Genomic DNA, 27,412 nt, shown 5'->3' on the forward strand with positions numbered 1-27,412 from the left:
GGAACATATTTCGTCGTGAAACGATCTTTGCATTTGCATACATAACATCCTACGCTTACACTTTGCGAAGCCGTATATCTTGCACCGTGTATTATTTATATTTATACTTGAGACGAACTTGGAGAGCGAAATATCGGCATCGGTAAAATAAACCACTTCAATATTATACTATAATACAGCAGCGGCAATCCATTTCCGGTTACTATCGTTACTTCTATGAGTTATATCTTACCTTGTTACTGTTCTGTCCCATGTCGAGTTCACGATTATAGCGTTTCTCACCGTAGATCCAATCCTGAATTACTTTTTGAATTTCCGGCTTCTCTGGATCCACTAATCGAAAGGCAGTGATATTGGTCCCGCCATGCTTGAATTCTTCTAAGTCGACGGTATGCAAGTCCTGAAAAGAATTCCGATTGATCGTGACATGAATTCCTATTAGTCACACGTTTCTGTACTAGATTATAAAATTTCATATCAGCTACATTCTAGATACTGTGGAATATAGTCTTTTTTCGTCACTTGATAGATTTTTTTAAGTGAGTATTCATACAATTTTTAGTAATTACTTTAGATATAATTAAGTAAAGAACCGTAAATTAAGTAAAGAAACGTCAACTCTATATCTTATGAACTTCCAGAATTAAAATAACAACCCTGGCTGAGATAATATTTTTCTCAATAAGTTCTTTTCAGTGATTTAAAATGCTTATTTTAGCATCATTACTAAATTATTAAATTGATCTATTTCATTTATGACTATTTCCAACTTTAATTTAGAACTGCGTTTTCAAGATTGGCTATGTTCGGCGCGCAGTTTAAAGTGTTGGAAAATGTATTTAAATATTCATAAAAAATATTATTATATTAAAATCTAGCCCTGACCGCATTTAGCGTATCTTTACTCAATTTGATTTATTTATACAAGCAATCTTAACTTATTATTATTTACCTTATGTTTAGTTTTTAGAAATCGCTTGATATTATTCGATCCTACAAATATTATCTTATTTTACATCTAAATAAATATTAATACTAGAAAAATCCCTATTACGATCAAAGTTGGATCTTCATTGCTTTAGAACTCTTTTAGAACTGCGCGCTGAATTGTTTTTCCGGACTATAAGACTATAATATGATATATATGCAAGTACATATATAGTATATATTAGTAATTCAAGATTGAATTATTTAAAGCAATGAAGATTCAGCTTTGACCGTAATAAGCATTTTTCTAGTATTGATTGTGTTTCTCACATATGCGATCTAAAATAAAAGATTCTTAATATTGTAAATAAATATTATTTTATAGAAAATACAAATATGACAATAATAATTTAACAATTTTATGAATTCAAATAAAATTTCTCTCTTCCTCAAAATCGAGTATGTAAATAGTAAACTCAAGACATTTTCTGAAAGAAGCTACGATGTCTAAATCGAACTGGAAGATGGAAATTCTGTTTTATGGTTTACTGTGAATTAATCACGTAAGATAAATCCCAATCGGATTCACATGGTAAAGTCGGATGTGACGTTAGATTTTCTGGAGAATCTCCTCTCACGACAAAACATTTCACGACTTAACTTCGCAATCAGATTATATAAGGTCCCTTGGATCACTCTGACAGATGTAGTATGTAGTAAGACTGGACGATTTTTGTTTGCACTAGAGATTGATATTTTATTAATTGTTTAGTTTGCCAGTTTTTATGGTTTTTTTATCACATTGCGAAAATCTCACGTCCGACTTGTTAGAAGAAAAAAAGCATCCATGTTCTTCATTCTCTGTCAACCCTTGCTCTCCGCGACTATTTCCAGCAATCAAAGAATTAAAAGGTCGACGTTTTATATTGGATGAGGAAGTCATAAAAGCAGCGCAAGCGATTTGCGAACGCTTTTCAGTTAATGGATTTTGTATTGACAAGCGTAAAAGGAGTGAGATGAGACAATAAATGATTCCTCCAATGCAGAAAGCATATTTTGAAAAAGATTATACGAAATATATATTTTTTGAAAGATTAAAGAGTGAATTGTTTAAACTTAATTCTCTGTTTTCTATTATTTTAATACGTCTTTATAATTTTACTTTATTAAAATTTCACGATCCGAAGTATATCCGCTTTTGTTTATGTGATAAGTTGAAACATTGTATCGAAAAATTGTATTTATATTATTAAAATAAATACATGTAATAGCACATATAGTATAAATGTATTAGTAAAAATATTTAATTCTAGATTTTTATTCGAAGTTTAGTTAGCAAAATATGAACGTTTAACATTTAACTAAATTATGATTAATAATATCTTTATTAATTTTTTTTACTAAAAAACAGAATTGTTTTTTAAATTATTAAATACGCGGTAAAAAAAAATAAAAAGAGACTATGCTTCTTTTAAACAACACGTATAATTTTCGATATATGATTTACAAATTAAACCTATTAATTTGTATGTAAGTAAAAGAAAGTAGAAATAAATTGCATGTGTTCTTTTTTGACTAGATAATTATATTAAAAATATATTTTAAAAAAATTACATTAAAGTATTAAAACAAAATTTTCAGTAAGAGCAATTTTAAAACAGTAATTGTTTCAACGAACTGTAACCAATTGATCATTTATCGTTTGCATTTCTCTTTTTTTTGGAATTATTCTGAAATATAATATAAGATATGAAATGCATCGCCATTTATACTTGCCACGATTTGCACCTGAACAGGAAGGACGTTTGAATTTGTATTCTTCGCGATAGTATATTCAGAAGCTATTGACAGGAGTGGAGATAACTCAAGCATGGAGCATTTGCTTCAAAGCCGGTATCTGTATCGGTGACGCTTGTGGGCCGACGTGATTTAAAGTCACGTGCAGCTCGAAGGCGTATTCCGCCCATCTTTTCAAATACTCGCGGAGGATCGCGTCGCGGCCATTTATTATCCTTTGTCCCGCATCCGGAGCATGATGAATAAGTCCATGTCCCCCGATCTGCTGTCTTCGCCAAGTAGATGGACACAGTTGACGACATCGTATGTTCTCGATGTCTCACGAATCGATTGACCGCCGCTCAATGATCGATCATCGTCTCGCCTCGAGCTACATCCGGTTTGCACTCTTTCAAGATACGTCGCAACACAACGGCGATATATCGTTTGCCACATAGAATAACGTGCAATAACGATAGTCGATGGGAATGCATCCTCGGTTTATGAACTTCCCTTGCCCTTAATTCCGTTCTATCCTTTATTACCCCTTTGGTGATCATTGCACAACACGGTGATTGTTACGAAATCTCTAGGGAGACAGCATGAAGATGAAGGCCATGAAGAGAATCATTTGGAAGCGCAAGTTCGAAGATTACGAAAATTATTATATTCAAAATTTGCATTTATGTTTAGTGAAGTGAAATGACAATATATTATGTAGAAGTGAAAAAAGTATAGATAATAAGTAGTAAAATAAAATCTTGTAAATAATAAATAGTGTGTATGAATAAAGTCCTTGTTAAAAAAATTGTGCTGCCGAATTTGTTAAAAGATTTTGAATATTATTTAAATATACATTAATTACATTGATATATATTACTTGCAAAGCAATAACAGATAAACAAGAAAATGATATATGAATATATGTCATTATAATTATAATACATTTATTCAATAAATAAATATATATATATAAATATCTATATAATTAATACCTTTGAGTAAATAGATAACGTAAAAAATTGATAATCTTAATCCTCAGTACACACAACTCTGGCAGTCCATATCTACCCACATCCGAGTATTTATAATCCAGCGTTTTCTTTTGCTTGTATCTTAAATTGTGGTCCATTGATTTTAACAAATTTTTTTTAATCTATCGTTTGAAGACTGAAAAAAAGAATTTTTGAGTTAGAAAGTCTAAAATATCATAGCATAAAAGATATTTTGCAATAAGTGAAAAGGGGTCGGAAGAAAACGTGAACTATGAAAATCAGATGAGGTTACGTTAATTTCATTATGTGTATTGAGGGTTAATCAAATTTATTAAATTCTTTTACTTACTGTTTAATGAATTAAAAATTTCTACTCATTTTATTATTGGAAAATCATTATGTTATCCCATTTATTTATCAGTTCCAATTACTTCACTCGACGTGCATTTAATAAACAATATAATATTGTACGTATACACCGATTATTGTCATCGCAGAAATAACTGGTGAAACAAGGTAGCAACGGCGGTGAAAGCTCGAAAGTGCTGTGAGGATACGATGGCAAGTGCTGTTATTGCATCCACTCGTGCAACCTTTTTCAGTGTGGCAATTCTGTGTCCTCTCTTTCATATGCAATATTTTATATTTAACATGAGTTTCAAATGCGCGTGATCTTTTACGTTACGCGCGTCGAAAATTTTGTGATAATTGTGTTTTTCAACAAATGTGTTTAAAACAATGTGTTTAAGGTTTAAGGGGCTGCGCATAATCAAGAAAATAGAGAATAGGAACAAGGAATAATAGATTTCAATCTATTTCTGTGAAACCGTATTCCTGTGTAACCGATTTCTAGTAGGTTAAAATCTATTATTCTCTGTCCTATTTCTTTTGTCTTTGATTGTGCGCAGGTCCCAAAACGTAAGCAGTAAACAAATTGATTAATCACAGACATCACAGTAGGGACCTGTCATACGTAACGTAATGTTGTCCAATTTGAAACAATTTTCCAGACAATTTTTATTACTATTAATTGACCAGTTCTGTGTCAATTTTTGTTAAAAATAAATGTGTTAAATGTAACGCAAATGGTACATTTTGTGCGACATTTTGTATTTCACAAACACTAGTGTATCTTCATCTCTGCCCAATTCCGACTCCTGATGTCACATCTAATAGAATTTCAAAGAATCAAATTTGCTCATACAGTTAAAAAACTCATATTCCAAAAATATATGATTTTAATGAAGAAATTAAATAGTATGATATTTTGTGCCACCATATAATTATATAGTTATCGTAACTCGGTCTGATGATAGTCAAGACATGAAATCTATCGGATATTTCTCGTTTGTGACACGGAAAATAGAATACTGCATCCTTTCTTCCGTTCTTGACATGTAAGCAAAGATATATATAAATATGCTGCGTATACTATCAGGAATTTTTGTTCATCAGCAAAACTAACATACGGGCGAGTAACAAAGAGAATGGCTTTTTTTCTCAATGCGTTATCATGACGCCCGCGGTATATGATAGATTTGGCAAGAATCGTTTTTCACACAACACTGCGTTCACGCGTGACTGTTATGGAGTCTATCACGAAATTTCGTTGGCTCGTAACTTGTTGTTTGAAACGGGAACAGGCAGCAAATCTGTATGTGGGTACAGAGAGTATCATCGAAATCGTTTGACAGATGTTCAGTTTGTACATGGATGTGTACTATAGTTCCATGTACTATAGTACACCCATGATGGCTTGGTCAAACAGAAAAGTTTGCGGTAGTAAGTTAAATATTTAATTAACAGTTGATATTTGCACGATCGCGGTGATAATTATATATCAAAAAGAATTTTGTTAGTTTTGTTAGCTACTTTGTTAGTGTTGTTAGCTATTTTATTTTTCAGGAATAACTAAACGTAATGCAAAAATATTTTATATAAAATGTTTCATTAATTTTGCTCACGTTATGCAGAAGGAGATATTAGATATTGATATATTAGTATAGCTTTAGTTTTAGAAAAAACATTAAATAATAAGAAATATCCATAAGGCTAGACAACATTTTTATATATTATCGCTATAATTAAGTCTCAATTCTGTTCATATTAAAATCTTTTGAGATAGCTCGGAGATTTTATATTTAAATACTTTTTTACGTAATAATATTGGATTATATTTTCATATCAATAGTTATAATCACTTTATTAATTTCATATTAAATATAACTGTATCTATATATAACTGTTCTAAATATAACTGTAAGAATTTATATATTTCTTTTAAAGTAAACTCAAGTTCTTTAAAAGGTTATTCAGAATTTCGCAGTTTTTTTTAATTAACTTCTTTAAACGACTTTCGAGATTTCAGTTTCCTGATTAAAGACTATGTTGAAAGCCGTTTTATTTGAACGGAATTTTGCTTGAGAAGTATTCTATTTCAGGGCGGGAATAGGATATTCCTGCCCGAGCTCAAGAGCTCCAAAGTGTAACGCGAAAATCCAAGAGCGTATCATCCTAAGCGATGAATATCCATAATAAGCACCTTAATGGCCAAGACTATAACGACTATAACAATCATCGTAACCGTAACAGGCATAATAACCGTAATGATCGCGCGGGGACGATACGTCGATGTCACGTAAATTCCAAGGAGCAGAATGCTAAAGCAAAATTCGCATGGTCTCAGCTTTATCGTGAGACTGTGAAAGAACGGACCTTCCACAATTTTATATATGAAATCACTGTTTCATGAGGCGAATTTAATTCGATGAAAGGTAATTCGTCGAAAGCCAAGCAGAGTGACCGAGCAAGATTCATTAATACTTTCACCCAGTCCGTCGAGGAAAAGGCGCTCTGCTACAGCGTGTACTTATATCCGACCATGTGTAACACAGCCATACGGACTTCCCGATCGTGCTGCGGAAAGGTCAGGTTGATGGATGATGGCCAATTTTTCCCTCCAAGAGCCTTGACGACTGACCGACGTAAGTGAAAATAAATAGTCTCCGACGCGGGACATATCGTCTCGAGAATAGAGCGAGGCATTAAATTCCCCTATGCGATAGAGATCGGTCGAAACATTAAGCAATTATTAAGCAGCTATTCTTTTCATCTTGCCGAGTTTTCTCACGCCGAGAAATCTGGTCTATTCGTCTAATAATAATTTATCACTCGCTTTTCCACTCTATGAGATAATATCTCGAGTTAACTTGGTAATATTTTTTTTAAGAGTTCCGTTCCATTTATTTTTGCGATTTTTTTTCTGCGTAATAATTAATATTAAGAGTAAACATCTTATGCAGTTTATAAATTAATAGTTCGAGTTGATAACTAAGTTAAACGACGTGAATTTTACAGGGAAACCATTAAAAGCGATTATATATTATTAATGAAATTTATCATACATAGCTAACTTCATTAATCTTCTTCAAGTTGTTAATAAATATTAAACGAAATGCTATATTAATTTTTATCAGTCCATTCAAGATAAAAGTGATTTTGTAATAAGCGTTAAATTGCGTTAGTTCTTATAATAAAATAGATTTTATAATATATTAATCAAATAAAATGATTGAAAAAGTGATTTTATGATGAATTTAGAATTCAGTGTCTGAATTGACGCTAAACGTTCTGTTGTTTCAGATATTGGCGATCGATGTACAATATGTATGTACATTCGTCGTCAGTATTAATCCATGTTTTTCTCGTAAAACAAACAGACCATCGTCAGTAGAGTCAATGGAAAGATGCCCGAAGAAAAAGCGTAGCTCGATTCTTCCGTGCTCGAACAAATACCCTCGCTGATTTACATTTTAATGGATCTAAATTGAAATCTAGTAGGAGAGGGGGGAAAAGTACCGAGATAAATTGCGCCGCTAGTGGTTATATAGCGTGTCCGTTTAAAGCTCTATTTATTTTTTTTATCACTTATTGCAGTGCACGGATGTCGCGTCAGCGCGACAACGCGCTTCTCGCAGTGCGTCTCGACTGACGTAGTGCCACCCTTTCCGCTTCCACTCGCGCCGTCGAGGCGGCTGTAAATTACTAATTATTCTGAGACGGCTTCCAATTTTAACTGCAGCAGGCCGACGTGTCCGCTTTTTACTCGTTCGAGAGTCACATTGCGCGTTTTGCACTCGCGTAACGTTTTCATTCTGCTCGCAATAAGCCTGCAGACGAAGCAAATTTTAAAAACGAATTTCACTTCTCGTACTGCAATTAAAAGTGACATTCTACACTTGTGTATCTCGCGATAAACCCTTCATAAACCTTTCACTCACCATTAAATCGATTATTCATGAAAATGATTTTTTTCTCTTGGAACTATAATCTAACATCGAACATGACATAATTTATTGATTCTTATTTGCATTATCGATCCTAAAGAATTCATGTCCTTTTCCAATTTAATATTTAACGTCAATCTAAAGAGTTCTATTTAACTTGCCGATATATTCTGTCTTAATAATTTTTAATAAATTTCAATTTTATTTCATTTGATAAATTACTATTAATGTACTATTTAAGAAAATTAGAATATATTTTTTAAACTTCATCCGCAGTAACTATTCATAATATCGATCAAATTTATCATATCGCTTCACGGTTTTATATAGCGTGTGTGTGTGTTAGCAGAATGAAATAAATTATTATATTCAGGATAATAATGAGATAAATTTGTCACAAAATAATACCGCGAACACTATTCGTTATGTTGAACGTTATGTTGAACTATTTTACATTTGTAATCACGGAGGATTACCGAACGGCAATTCTGACCAACCATTGGCACAGATTTTTCTTTTTAGTGGTAATTTACGAGAGGTTCGAATATATTCCAGGAGTAAAGTTATCGATCTAGAATCTTCGTGGGAGCGCCAACTCCTTCGGCGTAGTTTCCTCGACAGAGACTGAAGACAACGAGAGCCGCAGGTGGCTGAGACGATGAAGATCGCGAGAATTAGTCTTACAAGCAACGCGCCTGATGCAATTTCGCGACTCTTACGTCTACTCTGGATTACTTCGTGGCTTATGATGGACGGAAAGTCGATTGTTAATCGCATTTAATCTTGGGTACCTACCAGTGATGTGATAAGGTAGCTGTGATAGTCACTCATCATTCCAATCTGTTGCGCTTGTTTCAGCACATCGTAGATCCTCTCGGTAGAACAATCCAATACGATATGCGACTCCGCGGAATTTTTTATTTGTTTTAGCAGCGGCCTGAAATAAAACAATGTTCTGTGTAAAATATATTCTTAAATTTATATTATATATAAAATTAAAATATCGAACATTGATAAAAGCGATGAATAAAAAATTTTAAACTATATCAAAAAGTTTATCTCATGCAGGAACATCTCATTCTTTATTTAAAATTCTTTTTAGTTTGAAAAATTGTAGATATCTAAAACGGGCTGAAATGAGAATGAATTTTCAATATTTTCCAATAATATAATCTGAAAATGTTTGGAGAATATTGCAAATAAGTATATTCTTATTCTTAATACATTCTGAAAATATTTTAGTGTACTATTAACAAGAGTATATTCTCAATATATTCCTAGCATATTCTAACAGTAAATTTTCAGTATATCCTCAGCATACTTCCCAACATAATATCATAATGAAAGGCTCAAAACTGAATTCTGTCGATTTCAATGAAATCTGATAGAATTACAAAGTAAGTCTGTTTTCTGTGACTGAACTAGTGTACACTTTTAGAACTTAAAGTGAGATAGATATACGTCTGATATTTGTCGAAAGCGAGGAAAAGAGTTCTAGAGCAGTCTAGAACAGAAAACAGATCAAGTGAGTACTCTCAAATATAATGATACCCCTATTTGAATGTAAACAATCAATCGTTTGCGAAATATTTTTAAGGTAATTAAGTTAAGTTTAGTGATGCTGTTAGTAGAATTTATTAGACGTTTACTCGAATATTTATGATATAGTGGATATTGTTTATTAAAACCTTTAGCCTTAAATTTGTGAAAGTTCCTTTGTTAAATGGGAATTAATCAGGAGAATTGTTCTAGAATAGTAGATCTAATTCGTAATAAATCTAATTCGTAATAAAAATCTATAATAAAATTAATTAATTTATTATTATTATATTAAAAAATGTGTCACATCTCAAAGCATTATCAAAAATATAAAAATTTCATAGGTTATTCTATTATTACATCTGAATATCTGTGTAAATTTAAGCACAGTTTTTTTATTGATTTAAAAATTATTTGACTTTTTGTTTGCATTGATTTTTATGTAAAATCGTGTTTTTACAGTTTTTAGTATAGTACTTATTTGCAAATTTAATGAAGAAGTAGCGTTATAAATTAAATTAAATTTTTTTATATATTAATAAAACTTCAATAAATATTTGTGCAAAAATTTATTTAGATTCACTTATTCGTTTAAAAATCATTTATCTAAAACTCGTAAAGATAAAAATCAATGAGCTGTATAGGCCATTATAAACCAAATTATTGTTTTTCTTTTGGAGTTGGTTTCAAGATGTATTTATTAAAAATTTTTGTCTGATATTGGCTAATAACGGCTTAAAAAAGTATTTTTCATTTATTTTGGATACACTCTTTAAGTCGCTCTATATACACTCTATATGTATATATGTATATTCTAATAATATTGACTTTTTTGACTGATACTTTTAGTTGATTGTACACCTCAAACACTTTTAATAATTATTTTTCTATCTTAAAATATTATTATACAATAAAAAAAGTTAATTGGTGATAGAGCTTAAAGTCGAATCAAATTAAAAACTAGTTACCATGTTTATTAGCCACAGATGTGTTCAAATATATATGTCCTAATACAATTGAAACAAATAGCAAAAAGATTAAAGAGGTCAATGGAAATTTTTAATTAAAATTGCCTAATGTAGTCTGTCGATTTAGTTTAGATGTCGATGTAATTGATAGAAGAAAGACAAATATCAAGTACATATCTAATAATATGAAACTTGATCTTTCTGTAGATCTGTTCGCGCGAAAACTCATTCGCTCACTCGCTCTCACGATGCTCTTCGGGGACGGAACGGTTCCGATTCCGGACATGCTTTTCGTCGTGTACCACTGATAAAAATTTCATACTACTGCCGGTTGCTCTCCGGCCTCTCGGAGGCTACCCTTCGGTTTCTCTCTCTCTCTCTCTCTCTCTCTCTCTCTCTCTCTCTCTCTCTCTCACTTCCCGTCATTCAACATGCACGATAATGCGAATCTCCTTATGCAACCCGTGGAAGTCAGGACTCGGGCTCGCCATGGGAATTTTTCATGCTCTATGCATAATTTAACGAAAGTGCCCTTTATGCCTGCGTTGCTCTCGTAACCGTATCGTCCTGTGAATTTCATTTTTGTGACGGCCCCGCCGTCGGCAACGACGATTGCATCTCTTTCTGCGTCTGCGAATTTATCGAACGATAGAGAAGAGTGAGTGTTGACTGAAATAGGAGTTATGGTAATTTTGAATAAACAATTGTAACCTTCTTTGGGATTAAATGCATTAATTTTCTCACTATTTTATTGTTATATTAATTTTATTACGTTAAAAAGCTAAGCTTATAAACAGCATCATTATTTCATTTCTTCTATTTATCATATTTTTGTAAAATATTTCATATCTCTCATACTTCAATATAAAGCTATTATATTATTACTATTATTATTATTATTATTATTATTATTATTATTATTATTATTATTATTATTATTATAGTCAAATATATTATAGTCAAATATATTTCAAGTGTTACATATTGATCAGCATTATATTAAAAAAACTGTTCCTCAAATAGTTATTGAATTGTAATATTAATCTTTAATGTATTAGGTGTTGGAATTAATTCGTAGCGTTTTACAAGTGATGGGAAGTACTTTCATTAATGTATTTTTTAATGCTCATGTGAAATAAATAACATTCTTTCATTAAAAAACGCTACGAATTAATTCCAACACCTAATAGTTTATATAATATATGTATGTATATACATGTAAAGAAAAGGCTCCTATTATGAGATACCGAGTTCATTTTTTAAATGCTAGAAATCTATATACAGAATTTAAAAAAATATTAGTAGGTCATTTTGAAGAGAATTTAATAAGCTTTAAGGTAACATTATATAAAATTTAATTCAAATTTCATTTTTTTTTAAATTAAAGAAATATGAAAAGTGAGCAAATCGCAAGTGAAAAAATTGTGCTCCTAATCGAGATGCCTCGAGAAATCGATAATAAAACACAAAGTATATCAGTACAATTAAAAAACTTTATTTAATCTTTCTAAACTACAAACAAACACGCGAAAAATGAGCATGCGATAGATTATACCCAAAACTCGTCTTTGGATAGTTAGAATTAAGCATCGCAGAAATAGACACTCGACTTAGTCCAGATGTCTTTTTTATTATTGTACAATAACATTTAGTTTAGCAACAATTTTCACTATAACATAGGAGCATGGGTTATTTCATATTATAAATACTCTGGGTATCTCATGATTTCCACTTTATGATTTTACGCTAACTTCTATAATTAAACAATTCAACATATCCTGTACTTTTTTATTAGTACAACTTTACTCTATTACTACATGAAGAGTTTATTGCCAAATAATTATTCTTATTAAATAATAAACAAGGTTTAAAGACTCATTTCAATGAAACTTGAAGACGTCCAAATTCTAAAATCTTGTTTTACAATGACTACAGGCATGATATAATAACGAATTTTCTACTAAATAGTTTTCAATCCAAGAGCAATAAATTCAGTGGAACTAGTAAATAGCGTTTATTAGTTTAATAGAAACGCCACTATCTCATATTAGGCGCTTATCTCATAATAGGGGGATTTCTTCTATATGTCTCAATATATGTTGACTTGAATGGCATTACGCCATGCTATTTTTTCGTAGTGGTAGTTTGCTATAGTAATAAGTGTTCAACAGCGTCACGTATTTCGTACAATATATCCTATCTTTGGATATTACAGAGAAATAACCGTGAACCGTCTTGAAATATTGTAGCATTTTGGCAATTTCTCGATGCCGATCTCGCATTTTGTCACCTCTCAGTCCTTTAAGGCTTACCGTATTTTCATCGTATTGGCTGATAACCTGACGCTTATCCGAAATTACTCTAAGAATCGCAAAATTTCTTGAAAAATTTTCTGTGACTCTGTCCATATGAAATTTAAACGTATATTTGATCAATCATGATTGTGAACCATGTTTGTTTAAAAATTTGCGCATATTTTGTGGCACTATATTTAATAATTTTTTGAAAATGTGATTTATGAGAGTTTAAATATTTAAAAGTAATTTTTTTTGTAACACATGTACACATATTTGCATATGTTTCCTATTTTATCTTATAATATTACGCGCACGTGTAAACATAGAAATTAATGTGGTTTTATAATTTAGCCAATTCTTTAAATATAAAACTTTATTCATTTTATTTTTTTTTGTTATCATCACTAATAAGAATAACGTTTTATTTTATCGAAAAAATATGAATAGTCTCTGGAAATAATGTACTTAGTTTGACAACGTCGTTCGCTCTAATGAATCATACCATTTGCATTATTTATCGTTATTAACGCACGATTGACGATTAATACGATAATTACGAATATGACATTATTTGCTATTAATGTTATCATTACTATGTAATTGCGTAATGATTGTCACTCTAAATTAGTTATCCCGTCACGTTTATACCGATTCTAAGCTATGCGCGTTTTCTCTCTCAATTACGTTGATGGCTATAGACATTGCAGCAATCACGTTGTGTTAACCCGGATAACCCGAGGTAGACATTCATCCGATACCAAGTGTTAATGTGTATTATATATGCGCGCAGAATAATTATTTGCCAATTAATTCCACAAAGTTTGCATGTTGTGAGTATATATTATAAAATTTTTATAATTTGTTTCATGAGGACGTCAACTTTCCATCGCATTTATTTTAGAAAACTTGATATTATAGCACATATATATAAGACATGAGATTCTTATATCGAAAATAATGAGGTAACGTTCTAACTTTTCAAGCACAAATTTTTGCGAATATAAAACAACATATAGATTTTGATATAAATGTCGTGGATACAAATTGAAGAGTGAAAAAGAAATGTATTGAAATTTCATAATCTCATCATTAATTGTCACTTATCAAACATAGTTTAAGTCTAAAGCAACAATTTATAAAATTATATTATATATTAATCGTTTTTAATTGTAATATTGTTTTCAATCATTGCAGAAATGTATGAATAACTTCCTGCGAATACATTCGCATAATTAATCATAAATATATTTTTGCAATATCGATCATGCGCAATATAAATTTTGTCAACGATAAGAAATCGATAGGTATGTTGCTTCGCAGGAGAAATGACTCCATGTTCGAATCTCTTATCTTCTCGACATAATTCTTGATTTTACGAGGTGCACTTTAGAAAGAATCAAACAGCCTAACGTAAGACGAGGAAATGTCTTCCATTTGCACTTTTTTTTCTTTTCCCACAAGGAAAAGGCCACTCCTTGCGGTACTTCAGTCTACCATCACCGTTCCAGATAAGCTTTCGAGAGATGGTTCGTGTGATAGTCAGCCTCTTGCGAGAGGTTGCGGAAAGAGTGAAAAGACGTCGTACTGTCTCGAAACGCACAACGACCAGAGAGGACAGTCTCGGAATTTTTAATCTTCTCGCGTGTAAGAAGAGAGTTACGAATGAGCGCCACGGATCTGACGCAGATCTCTTTTGAATTGTGAGACAAAAGATAAGAACAAAGCAAAGCTCATAATTGCCATATTTTTTTACATCTTTGTAAATAAATACGATGTACTGCGAGATATGTAGTTTTCTCATAAAATGTACATAAAACAAATTTATAATTTTTTAATAGGAGAGCAAAATAAAAATGATCGTGATAAATTTCGGTTTATGATCATACATTACATTGAAATAAAACATTATTCTAATTGTGATAAAGATTAATCTTCTATTTTCATATAATCAAGAAATATTATTGCGATTGTAAATGTTTTTTTTTTTTGAAGATATCTTTTTAAGGAATATTTTTTTTATACCGGTATAAAATCTTATTTTATAAAATCTTTTTATTTTTTGCAGCTTGCAGATACTTTTGAAATCTGTACAATTTTTAAATAAATATAATAAGAAATATTATTACATATATAATATGTTGATAATAGAGGTGCATTGCTAAAATATTTGTTAAATAAATTCGAATAAATAAGATTTTAGTCGATCATTGTGCTAAGATATAGTAAATTTTACACTTTTGAGTATATGATAACAAAAAACAATTATTCATCAGATATGTGCTATCGAGATGCGTGGATACTTTTTATTTATAATGATGAAACGACGAAGGACGATGCATTAATGAAAAACGCGTTCAGCAATTCGATACGCTCGATAATCAATATCCTCGATGGTTACGCGCTGCTTCAATATTTGCTTTTCATCAAGAAAATGCAAAATGCCGAGAACATATCAATTTCGTGGCCTCGTTAAATGAATTGCGCAAATCTCTACATATACAAGGAGCTATCGGGACCATGCGTCTGATCTCGCACGATTTTTTCTTCTCGAACTATCGTTCCTCGATGTGATAAAGTTAGTTTTTTTACTTATTTAATAAAAATAAGCGCACCTAATAACAATAAAAATTTTTTGCAATTTATAGTAAAATCTTTTAAGATGAAACAAGATTTAAATATCATATTTTACTTTTCAGATTATACTTATATAATTTTTCTGTTTTTATAATTCAGAATTTAATCTATCTTTTGGTAGAGAAAATATAAGATTTCAATATTTATTCTTCAGAAACTGCACTTATATAATTCATCCAAAATTTAACTTTTCATTTCATCATGTTAATTATATTAAAAGCGACTTATAATCATTCAACATTTAGATACGATACGATGAAATTATACCTGATATTACGTTAGTTTCACTTCATGTTAGTTCAATTCAATCGGTGCATGATATCAAATAGTATATTGAAATCGGATAATCAATAAAGCACACAGAGTTGCGTGAGTCGATTAAACGCTTTATTGCGGCCACACATTGCAGGAAAAGTACTTCAGTCTCGGCAGTTAACGCGTTCCTGCTTTACAGTGCTTTCATCGTCTCGAAAAGACTTACGAAAGTAATAAAAATAAGTAGTATACTGTCGGTATTATTGTAAGCGGATCCTTTATTACTGATTTAATTCCCTTTAATTTTCAGTTTTATAATTTGCTATTGGCTCTAAGAGAAGATCTTCGAGAAGTCTCTTGACTCTGAGTATGACAGCAGCGATAGTTTAGCTCGATTGCTTAGAAGAAGCACAAGAGTAAAATAAACACGAAATTTATTGACAGCATTAGACGAAAAATGAATCAATTTTGCAGCAAATTGTTATAAATAAATTATTAAATATTATTTATAATTTTTACAATATTATAAAATCGAAATGCTTAAACAGTTATAATTTTGCTTCGATAATCCTTTAAAAAGACACAGTTGAAGTTAAGTGGACTTTAAGTACAGACATTCAATAGAATAATTTATCTTCTCCTGTTAATTAAGTATTGTTTTGTTATACCTTCGACGATCTTTACTTCACCTGTCGACGGGATTTCCTGTGAAGATTCAACTTAGTGAGTCGGTTTTGAGTGAAACGGAAGCAGAAGTTGGGACAGAGGTGGAGGAAGATAAGTGAGCTTCCTGTTGTTATGTACTCTTAGGTCGCCCCAAGGGAGAGAATCAGTGCGTCAGTTACAGCGAAGCTGCGTTACGTCATGCCTTTTCTTTTGGTAAGTCTCGGGAGGCTCCTTTGGCTGAGTCGGATGAATTTCTCTATTCGACCGGTCTACAAAAAGAACGGTATTCCGCGCAATACTTTGTCACAATGTCGGTCTGTTCCGTGAGCTTGGCTATCTTACTATCTTCATAGAAAAACGCACAGAATTCCATTTTCTTTGTTATATCACGTCCATTGTTTTAACAAATTATTACCAAATGTTCTGTCTTGAAAGTAATCCTTGAATAACATCAAGTTATTCAACATAGAAAACGTATACGTAAAAAATAAATATAGAACGCTGTAACTCCATGTATGAGATTTATTATTAAAATTAATTATTTTTTGAAAAAAATTTAAACTTTTATTTCCTTAAGTCATGTCTATGATAGAAATCGATATGCTCTCTTGTATCTGTTACGTTAAAATTTTTATGAGCTCACAGCGATGTGACTTTATTCGTTTGAGCTGCTTAATTTTTTGCGATATATCTGTATTAAAGACAATCAATAAATAAAAATTGTTTTATTTTAAAACAATTATTTTTCTGGATATGAATTGATTCATTTCATTATTCTGTGCATAAAAGTATTATCGAAAAATGAATAGTCGATGAGATATTTTATATATTTATGTCAAAATAGAGATATTATATATTTTTTATATTTTTTACATTTTATATTTTACATTTTATATTTTATGTTAAAATATATCAATATGTCCAATGTTCCAAAGGATATTCTCTGAATAGCGTCAGCTTCGAGGATTATGTTTATGGAACATTTATGAAACATTTTCCTTTAATAAGTTAATAATCTTTCATTTTAGCTAACAATAACTTACGTTACTAAACACAAAGAGCCCAGAATCCATATAAAAATGAAGGTTCTTTATAAGACGCTTGATTCCTTCAATATAAAAGTTGTAGTAAACTTTAATATTTTTAATAGTACGTAAAGGATTATAAGAGACAGAGTTATGGTTTTTAAAAGTGATTTTGCTTTATTATTTCATATGAGGAATAGTTCGTCCATAATAGACTCGCAATGTTCTGTGACACATATTATCATCATAAATTGGCCGAGATCCTTTCAGAACGGGCAGCAAAGACAAAGTCGCAAAGTTGGCGCGTAAACGTGAGAAACAAGAGCGTCTTTAACGCTGCACACTGGGAATTAAGGCGATAAGAGCGCTGGCAGGAGTAATAAAGGAGACACGCGGCTTATTTCCGGGTCTACTCGCCGGGGTTGCCGCAGGAATACCGTACAGATGCGCGACGGAACAAATTTTCTCGCGTCGCCTATAATTTCAAGAGAGCTGCACCCGACTCTTGGAAGCAAGATAAATATCTCCCCTCCGATATAGGAGAGAAAGATAGACGGAGAGGTAAGAGGAAAGGCTTTTTATTCGCTTCAATCTTTCTCTGCCTCTTTTCTTTCTAAAATTCTCTACTAGTAGTACGAATTTCAAGTTCCTAAAACGACACCAACCGACGCTTTTTAACAGACGGTCTGAGAAAGAATAGAGTCACCTAACTGCTTGATCATTGGACGCAAGAGATATATCGGCCACGACTTCACGGTTGAATAAGATGCTTCGAAGAGATAGCGTTCTTCTTTGTAGCTTATCCAACAGTCGTGTAAAATTGTATTCTCAAAGTAACCGCAGTTGGAAAAGTATAACATATACCCAGCGTAATCGTGAGACGGATAAGCGCACCGTGATATTTAGAATATTCCAGAATATATTCTCCCCTTATCTTGACAAAAGTAGATTCAAATTGGTACACCTTATCGAGTCAGATAAGAGAAATGGACGTAAATTTCATAAATAATGTTTCAATTTAAATGTTACATAAAAATCTGTGACGTTTAAAAGTGCATATACAATTTTTTAAATATGATTTAATATAATTTAATATGATTTCTAACATAATTCGTTAAATATCTATTAATGAAAATGTATTAAAATTAAAAGATATAAGTTTCAATTAAATATTTAACATAAATTAATGATAAATGATATTTTTCATTATTAATTCTATAGCGAGTGCTGCATATTTTTAACGGTTATACTTTAAAATTACACTCAGAGTAAACTCGGGATCTGCGCAGATCAGATGTACTTAGGTATGATGGAAAGATGTGCATAGAATTGAATACTGAAATATAATACTTCTAACCGCCAAAGAGGCTATGTGTTGATGTATAATACATATATATCTCAATAAATATCAATCAATTCTTTATATATAAAATATTTTTTAGTAAAATCAATCAAAAATGATTTTTTTTTAATTACCAGATGATGCCGCTTCTAAAGGATTAATTTATAAATCGAGACGGAACACACAGGAAGAAAAAAAACGAGGAAGATGATAAGTTTTTATTTAAAAATTTAATTAATTCGTAACTGTTCTGAAGAGATTTATGTATCGTAAGACTTAAATAATTTACCGCATAATAAAAAATTTTTTAATTAAAATTGAATAAATTCACGTAATTGAAACCTGTAGTGAACATCGACACGGACTTCAATTAGGACCTTTTACAACGTGAAAAATTGCATACACAGGTCGTATATACCAGACAAGTCGAGTTATATATTGCAACGACTTTATCAGCCGCGGTTTTTTACTCAGAGATGTGTTGCACGTGTTCGAGCATCAGTTTGTGACGTTTCCAAAACGGCGATGGTACGTGCGAAATATGGACATGGTCCTCACCACACCCAACTCAGGATGGATCGTCCTGTCGACTCTCGTCTCTTTTTCGCATCAAGTGTCGGACGCGTTACTGACGCATATCCTATTCGTATGAGAGAATCCAACGATGCGAGAAAAAGTGCAAACCCCACCAACCGACAAGCAAAGCTCTGAGGAACGAATGCGGAAGCGTTTCATAAAACGAGGAGAATAATTTCATTCCCCTTCGTGGGCGCGCACGGATTAATTTCGCATCAAAGTACGCTGTGAAGAGTTAAGGCATCGCGATGAGCGACGACGCGCACCAGCGACGACAATTTTATTCTTCGCTCTTAATTCATTCTGTCCAGAAGACGCGACGGTCGCCGATTTCTCATTGTTCCTTTATACCAGACGTTAATGAGTTAATTACGGCTCGCGGTCGTGTCGCCAACAGTCTCGCTTAATTAACTTACTCGGTCATTTCCTATCTAGTTTCTAGATTGCCAGATCACTTGGCCGTGATATAAGTAGAAATGGAAAATTGGGTTAACCACACTTGACACCCGCGGTACGGCAGAGTCGGATTACAACTCTAAATAACTGCGGTTACAATCAGTCAATGCACCAATTCATTCGTTTGCAGTTGACGTAACTCAGTAAATGCAGGTTTCGCGCCATGATATCTTTTATACATATATATATATATATATATATATATATTGTATATACTAAATGGATATTGTAAATTAAAGAAAAGTGCTGGCTTCACTTTGAGAATTTATATGAAATACAAGGAACGATACTGATTATATGAAACAGTTATAGTATCCAATAAATGCTTGCTTTTTAATTATAAAAACAGATGTTTTCCAAATAGCTACTATTTTATAATTTTTAATGATTTCCATTAGTATTTTATTAAGAAAATTAAATTATTATACTGGGAAGAGATTTCTCTTATACATATAAAAGAACTCTCTCCCTAGTATAATAATTTATAGGTATATATAAGAGAAATTTTTTTCCAGTATAACAATTTAATATCAAACAAAATATCTGAAAAAATATTTGCTAAATAATTAATGTTATGGTTTGCATCTTGAACTATTGTTCATTAGTCATATTAATAAAATAAATGATTTTCATAAAAATTTCTTCCTTCTTTTGTTAATGTCTAAAATAAATTTGTAAATATCCTCCTTTATAAATGTAAAATTTTTTTTATGAATAATTGAGATTAAAAAGATATTAATTGGTTGCATTTGAAACACATCGGTGAAGTCGAAAGTCATGTAAGAATGTATGCTGTAAGAATATAGTGAGCTTTAATTCTTTGTGCGCACTTTGTTACTGTAACATTAATTACTTAGTGGATACTCTTTGGTGGATGTTTTTTCCGGCTTCGTTTCTCAGTGCCGCACGGATGATCATTCCCTTTTTGCTTTGGACAATCTGGTTGGAACGCAGAAATAATCGATACCTCGGCGGCTACTAGACCAGTCGGTACTGAAGATAAACTGAAAGAAGGTCACTCGGACCCGAACGAAAACTACGGAAATAAAGAAAGTAATTTATTCCGCTTGTCTACGTCGTCAGGAAGACGCGCGTTTATTACATTCTAGGTCGGATATCTTCGGCAAAGTTTCGACTGTAATAAAAGAAGCAACAAAACTCACTCTGCCCGATAGAGACGATTATTCGTGTACATTTGTCTTTCGTTCGTTTTTCGAAATTTTTCTTCTTTCGCTAGATTTATGTCGTAAAACTACACAACCAATCGCTATAAATTTTTCTATTAGGTGTTGGAATTAATTCGTAGCGTTTTTTAATGAAAGAATGTTATTTATTTCACATGAGCATTAAAAAATACATTAATGAAAGTACTTCCCATCACTTGTAAAACGCTACGAATTAATTCCAACACCTAATATATTGTCAATTCGCAAACGTCTTAGCTTTAATGAATTTTAGTAGTTTATTTATAATCATTGTTTCATCACATTATTGCTTGGTATTTTAATTGTATGGTGAAGGAATTATAATATGATCATTTTTATGTAGTTATTATTGCTATAATGTTATAAATAATAGCTATAAATAATAATTATATTGATACTTCTCTCTCTCTCTCTCTCTCTCTCTCTCTGTGCGCGCATGTGTATCAAGTAGTAATTAGAATCTTCATTTTTATAGTTATCACTATTATAATGTTATAATAATATATATATATATATATATATATATATATATATATATATATATGGTTGGTATTAAAAATGATTATAATTTGTAGTTATTTTGAGTGTCAACTATCTATCTATATATATATATATATATATATTTTATATAGAATTATAAATATAACTATTATTATTAACATTATAGTAATAATAACTATAAAAATGAAGATTTCTAATTACTCGATCATGTAATTATAGTCACAAATATCATACTTTCAATGTGTGATTTTCAATTGAATGTATATCATCAAATAATTTATAAGCTCAGTTTATTGTTACGAATAATGCTTTCTCTTGTTTGGCATGTGCATTAATTTATTGTTAGAATTATCTATTATTTTCAAAATTAACAATTATAATCGTCATATTAATTACGTAGAAGTTCAAAATGTGTAACACTAACTAAAAGGATAACGCTATATATTTTCAGGTTAATCCTTTGCAAGTACATTAAAAATCGACATTGCTGTTTGCATTGTTAATTCGTGATAATATGCACGTTTGCTCTTTCATTGTAAATGATTTAAATTGGAGAAATCCGAATCTATATTTTACGTGCAAATAAAGCATGTATATATTTGTTTGTTATAAGTTTCATTGTAGATTACAATGGAAAACATCAACGTTTTTATGTTTCAGCGCAAGTAAAAAGCTGCCTTTGACAATTGTTCTGATTACTAGTTATAGAAGGATATTTATAAAGGTATCTCTCTGTCTCTCTCTCTCTCTCTCTCTCTCTCTCTCTCTGTCTCTCTCTCTCTCTCTCTCTCTCTCTCTCTCTCTCTCTGTTTGCTTTTGTACGTAATTGGATATATCGCTTTACACAGAAATTCCGTGATATTTTTGTTTCACTGATAACGTTTCTATAAGATAGATGTTCGATAAATCGTATTAATTAACATATACAAGATTTTGGCATTGTTTTCATGTACACTTTGCGCAAATAAATTATTTTATGTAATAAAAGAAATCATTATTTGAAAGTTACATGATTCGATTACTTTTCCACAATTCGATTGTTATTGTTGATATCGTAGCATGTAATAAAAGCGTCGCAATTATATATTTTGCGGTCGATCGTAAAAATAGTGATTAATTACTATGAATACTCCGCGAATCTTGTTCGTTTTGCAATGTTGCATCCGACCGATATCTTTCATGCGCGACATATGCCATACGACTGACTGGATAGGAATAAGCGAAGAAACCCCGACGGGACGTGAGTACCAAACATGTCGAGTAGAGGGATAACGCATTGCAGTCTGTCGAGCGTTTCGTCGAAAATATCGCTGTACTGTTGCGCGGGGAATTGCACAATAAACTTCCAATTTTACGAACAATGTATGGATACCATTGCTTCTTTAACGGGGAAATAAGTGTCACGCGGTTTACGACCAATGCGCATACAAAGGAATTCCCTCCATTTGGTCTAACTGTCTAATATGTGCCATCATTGAATCTCTCTGACGTATCTTTCAAAAGTACGAATCAACATTTTTACTTGATTTTTGTAAAAAATTGTATAAAATATAGTCAAATTCATTCGTTCGATATTTTTGTATGTTATGTTTACGCATTTCATTTTTGCATTGCAAAAATATATCCATTAGCATCAAAGTTTTTTGCAACAGTCTATTTACGCGTTTATAAATTCCATGGAAATGCAATTTATATAACGTTGGACTATGAGCACAAACGGTAGAGGTTCGTTAAGAAACTTTCATTGCGTTTCTTCGCAATTCCAGACACGTCGGGATCCCGACGATGTCTCAAGACAGTACGAGAGATAGCTTGGCTGCCAAAGTTTAACAAAATCCATCTTGATATTGTAAATTTTCCTATTGTTTTGCACCAAACTTGTGCGATCTTCATAATCTCCGCAAGAACGATCCCCCACACAGCCTGTCGTCGCATCCCAAAAAGCGCTTTGTGCTTACGAATTATTTACTCTCGTGCCTTCGATCGTGAGAACCGCCGCGTTTTGCCAGCTTCTTGCTTCGTTAATAATGTTACCATGTGAAGTATCGTAAAGCAGACAATTCCTCTTAGTAACGAGAAAGTGGCGGAAATCGGAGAACCGTGTCTCTTTAACGGCTGCGCTAGAAAGTCTCTGTTTGAAATTTTAATGACTAAATCCATCGTCTTCTGCGATGTAAGCACTTTTCAAGCGGTTACAAATCTTTATAGATTTTTAATCGATATTACTTACGTGAAAAATGTGACAGACTTTGTTCATCTCTTGAAAGGCAATTTTTCTTCCGCTTTTCAAGGCGATCGATGATTCTTTCAATTCTTATTGTGCGATATCAATATAAAACACAATGTAAAATGTAGAGAAAGATGTCTTTGCGTAAACTTAACTTTCACGATTATATATATTTATAACTTTTATAAACCCAATATTTTTATATTAACTCCGTTACACGTACAAATTAAATGTCTATTAACAGAAGTGAACGTTAAATACCCGACTTGAAATTTTGTCGTATGACATGTTTTGCTTGCAACATGAAAAAAAATGTAAATGAGTTGTTTTTGCATGGTCAATTTTATATGCCTCCTAACATTCCAATTTTCCAGTAGCAAGTATGCCTTATAAAAAATAATTTTCATTCTCCAATCATTTCCCGAGGATCAAAATTCCCTTTCTTCTTTCCACAAATTTTACTATCGGAAACTTATACAGTTCTCTTATTCTGTCTTGTCAGGAGTAGAGAAAAGAAAAAGCTCGGTGTCGTTTAAGTCCACTCTTACGTATCCATTCGGCTCCGTTAGTTCTCCAGTAGACGCGATGCTACGAGCATTACCCTGAAGACCGGCCCCCGCGAAATGAGGTTTCCATCAGTTAGTTTGCAAATTCCCACGAGTTACTTGGCCGCATAACGACGGAGTTTCAGTGCGCGAGGCGTGCTCAAACTCACGTTAGCTCGATCGGGATGGTTCAGGCTAAACTTTTACTAGAAAAGTGTCTACCTCATCTTCGAGGTCGCGTGCTGGACACTTGCGCTTATTCAAAATGAAAATGTATTCATAAAACATAGAAATTGTGATATCTTCTATCGTACCTTATAATGAAATAATTGTATTATTTTCAATTGTATAAAGTATGTTATCTAACTTTATACAATGTATTAAGAAAGTGACTGTGATGTTTGTGACAAAAATAATAATTATTTTGCTGAATTTTTTGCAATAAATTATTATTTATCAGTTTTTAAGATGCTTGTTAGCATCAATATTGTTAAATTGCCTGTCAATTTAATATATGTTTTAGTACTTTAGTTTTATATATTTATAATTGCGTTTCAAGACTAAAAAAGATTTCGACGCGTGGTTTGGATATGCATACAAATTTACGCTGAAATATTTGAGCACTAAGATGCGTTTTGACTAAAAATAGGATTATTTCTCTTAATTAAATAATTATTTTTTTTACAGTAACTATCTCTACATTATATATTAATGGTACATACAGTTCACTTGATACAAATGTTTCAAAGCATTTTTTGATTGATCAATTAGCAAAATTCTTTCTTCTGATTCGTCAGTCAAATGCTTTCGAAGCGTTTGTAGCGTCAAGTGAACCGCACTCTAATTAAATCAAATTTATACAAAAGAAATAAAATGTGTTTGCGGCTTACTAACGAATACTAAGAATAGGAAATACTGAATCGTTAAATCTAGAGTTTGATAAAAGTATATTTGTAACAGAAATAAATGGAAAACTGCTAAACAATTGAATCTTAATGCTTAATAATATTTCTATGTAAATTTTATGTACATTTTTAATACATTTGTAGTCTAATATAGATTTATATTAAAACTAAATGGATATATATTTTGTACAGATTTGTGCAAATAAAGGATAATCGTCGCTAGAAACGATTTAAGCAGCAGCGCGTGAGGAAAATAATGACTTCTTGGCGCCAAGAGTGTGGAAGTTCTGACCTTTTCTTATTACACTTTTTAAAAGTTTGAGAAGTCATAGTGTCAACGCATTTTAACGATCGTCATAATAGCCAACTATTTTATTGATACGTTATTGATACGTAAATCTTGCAAATAGGTTTTTTGTTAATCGTTGCTTTTTTTTTGCTTTTGTTCCATATGTTTACAAAGATTGTTGCTTTCTAGAAAAGTGCCAAGACAAAGAAAACGATTCCTTTAATGATAAATTTATTATTTAATATAAAAAATAATAAAATTATATAAATGTAAAATCATATAAGAATAAATTGATGTAATATATAATAAATAATTGATATAAATTAAATAATAAAAAAATAACGCTGTTCAAATAATATCACCGACAAAATTTAATCTTTTTTGTCACATTCAACACGAGTGTGAATAATCATTTTATATATATTTTTACCTGCTGAACACAAATTTGTTATCTAAATTTGGCTATCGCGTCACAATTTTGATAAAAATAGCTAAAAAGGTAAAAAAAAAAACACCAATTTTGAAGGTTTTTATAACGTTGTAGCACCGACAGCAAATTTTTTTTCTCAATTTTATGCCACGCGAAAGTATCAACTTTTAATTTTAAAATGCATTTTATTTTACTTCGGTATAATTTGTCGTTTTCGAGGTGTAGTAATTTAAAAACAGCCCTTTTCTCTTGTAATACATGAAAAAGGCATTTTATTTCATTTTAATTTATTTATGTGAAAAATACTTTTGTACATAACATAATCGGATCATATCAAGGCAGTGTATTCGGTTTCAGCACTCACATGCTGTAAACTTCATTCTATTTTTATCATTTATTACGTACAGAAAGAAAATAAAATGAAGTTTTTAGCACGTGAATGTCGAAACCAAATACAGTCTGAATAAAAAATAAATATGAAATTGACAATATTATATAGCAAGAAAATTACAATCTTGAAATCTTCTTATCATATTGTATTTTGTCAATTTCATTGATTCTTATCACCAGAGTTACAACATAAAAATTTAAAGTTGTTTTTGACCTTTTTGATGCCATTTTTCTCAAAATTATAATATTATAATCAAATTTAACCAACTTCGTGTTCAAACGGCAAAAATACGTCAAAATGATTATTTACACTCGTGTTGAACAATGTAACTTAAGGAGCAGAATTGACATTAATGCTCTTAAAGGAGTTTGAATTTCGAAAAAATTTCCAAATTTGAATATTAATTACACAAGCCCACAAAAAAAGTAGCTGAGCTGGAGTGGAGATCCAGCTATTCTTCTGTATTTCGAGTCGCTGAATATGAATCTGACATAAAAATAGAGAATACGTTCAAAATTGCACAATATTCAGATCACTAATTCGATTGAAAAAAATCGTACAATAGTCGATAAAAAAAAACAAATTGAAAATAAAGATTCACTCTTTCGGCTGCTGTAAACCGCATTTGTGTGATTTCTAATTCACACCAAGAAACGTTATAAATTTTGTACAAAATTTTGTACAAGATTTGATGGAAATCCGTTTGTATCCGTCACGTAGCTTCCAAAAAAAATCAGTCAGATCGAAATATCAATTATCGATTTCAAAAGTAAAGATTTCAAACTTTTTAAATGCTTTTTTGATTTTTTGTCTGCGATGAATTTTCATCGTATTATAGTGATCTGAATATTGTACAATTTTGAGCGTTCGAAAGCGTTCCCTATTTTTTGTTGAGTAGTGTATATAAAATAAAAATAAAAGTTGGTAAAATATAATAATAAAAAGGTCATTATCTGAACTACAGTTTTTTTTTGTAACTGCGTGAAGTAATTGACACTTTTTGTAAAAATATATAACTAATGATAATTCTGTTATTTATATTCATGAACATCAATAGCTTCTCTAGAACCAGGCTCAGTAAGTTTAAAGTAGCCTATAATTACTCTCAGTGAAGTAACTCTTTCTATCGGAGATCGATATTTTTAAGTATCTCAACAATATCTCATCTGATATTCGA

At 31.3% G+C, this 27,412-nt stretch overlaps 1 protein-coding gene and 1 long non-coding RNA gene across 8 annotated transcripts in view; one reads left to right on the top strand and one right to left on the bottom strand.

The window, feature by feature from the left end:
* Positions 1–27,412, top strand: part of LOC147910252 (uncharacterized) — a 322,413-nt gene that overhangs the window by 282,070 nt on the left and 12,931 nt on the right. The window lies entirely within an intron of this gene.
* The window catches only part of KaiR1D (Kainate-type ionotropic glutamate receptor subunit 1D), a 429,757-nt gene that overhangs the window by 32,759 nt on the left and 369,586 nt on the right, over positions 1–27,412 (bottom strand). For all 7 annotated transcript variants that reach the window (XM_087404686.1, XM_087404682.1, XM_087404685.1 and 4 more), the window contains 2 exons: positions 8,780–8,921; positions 233–400 (listed from right to left, as the gene is read on the bottom strand). In XM_087404686.1, the coding sequence (XP_087260812.1) occupies positions 233–400; positions 8,780–8,921 (310 nt within the window). The remainder of the gene's footprint in view (positions 1–232; positions 401–8,779; positions 8,922–27,412) is intronic.

This window comes from Acromyrmex echinatior, chromosome 3 (assembly GCF_024713525.1).
Source record: "Acromyrmex echinatior isolate Ae372 chromosome 3, ASM2471352v2, whole genome shotgun sequence".
NCBI classification, from domain to species: domain Eukaryota; kingdom Metazoa; phylum Arthropoda; class Insecta; order Hymenoptera; family Formicidae; genus Acromyrmex; species Acromyrmex echinatior.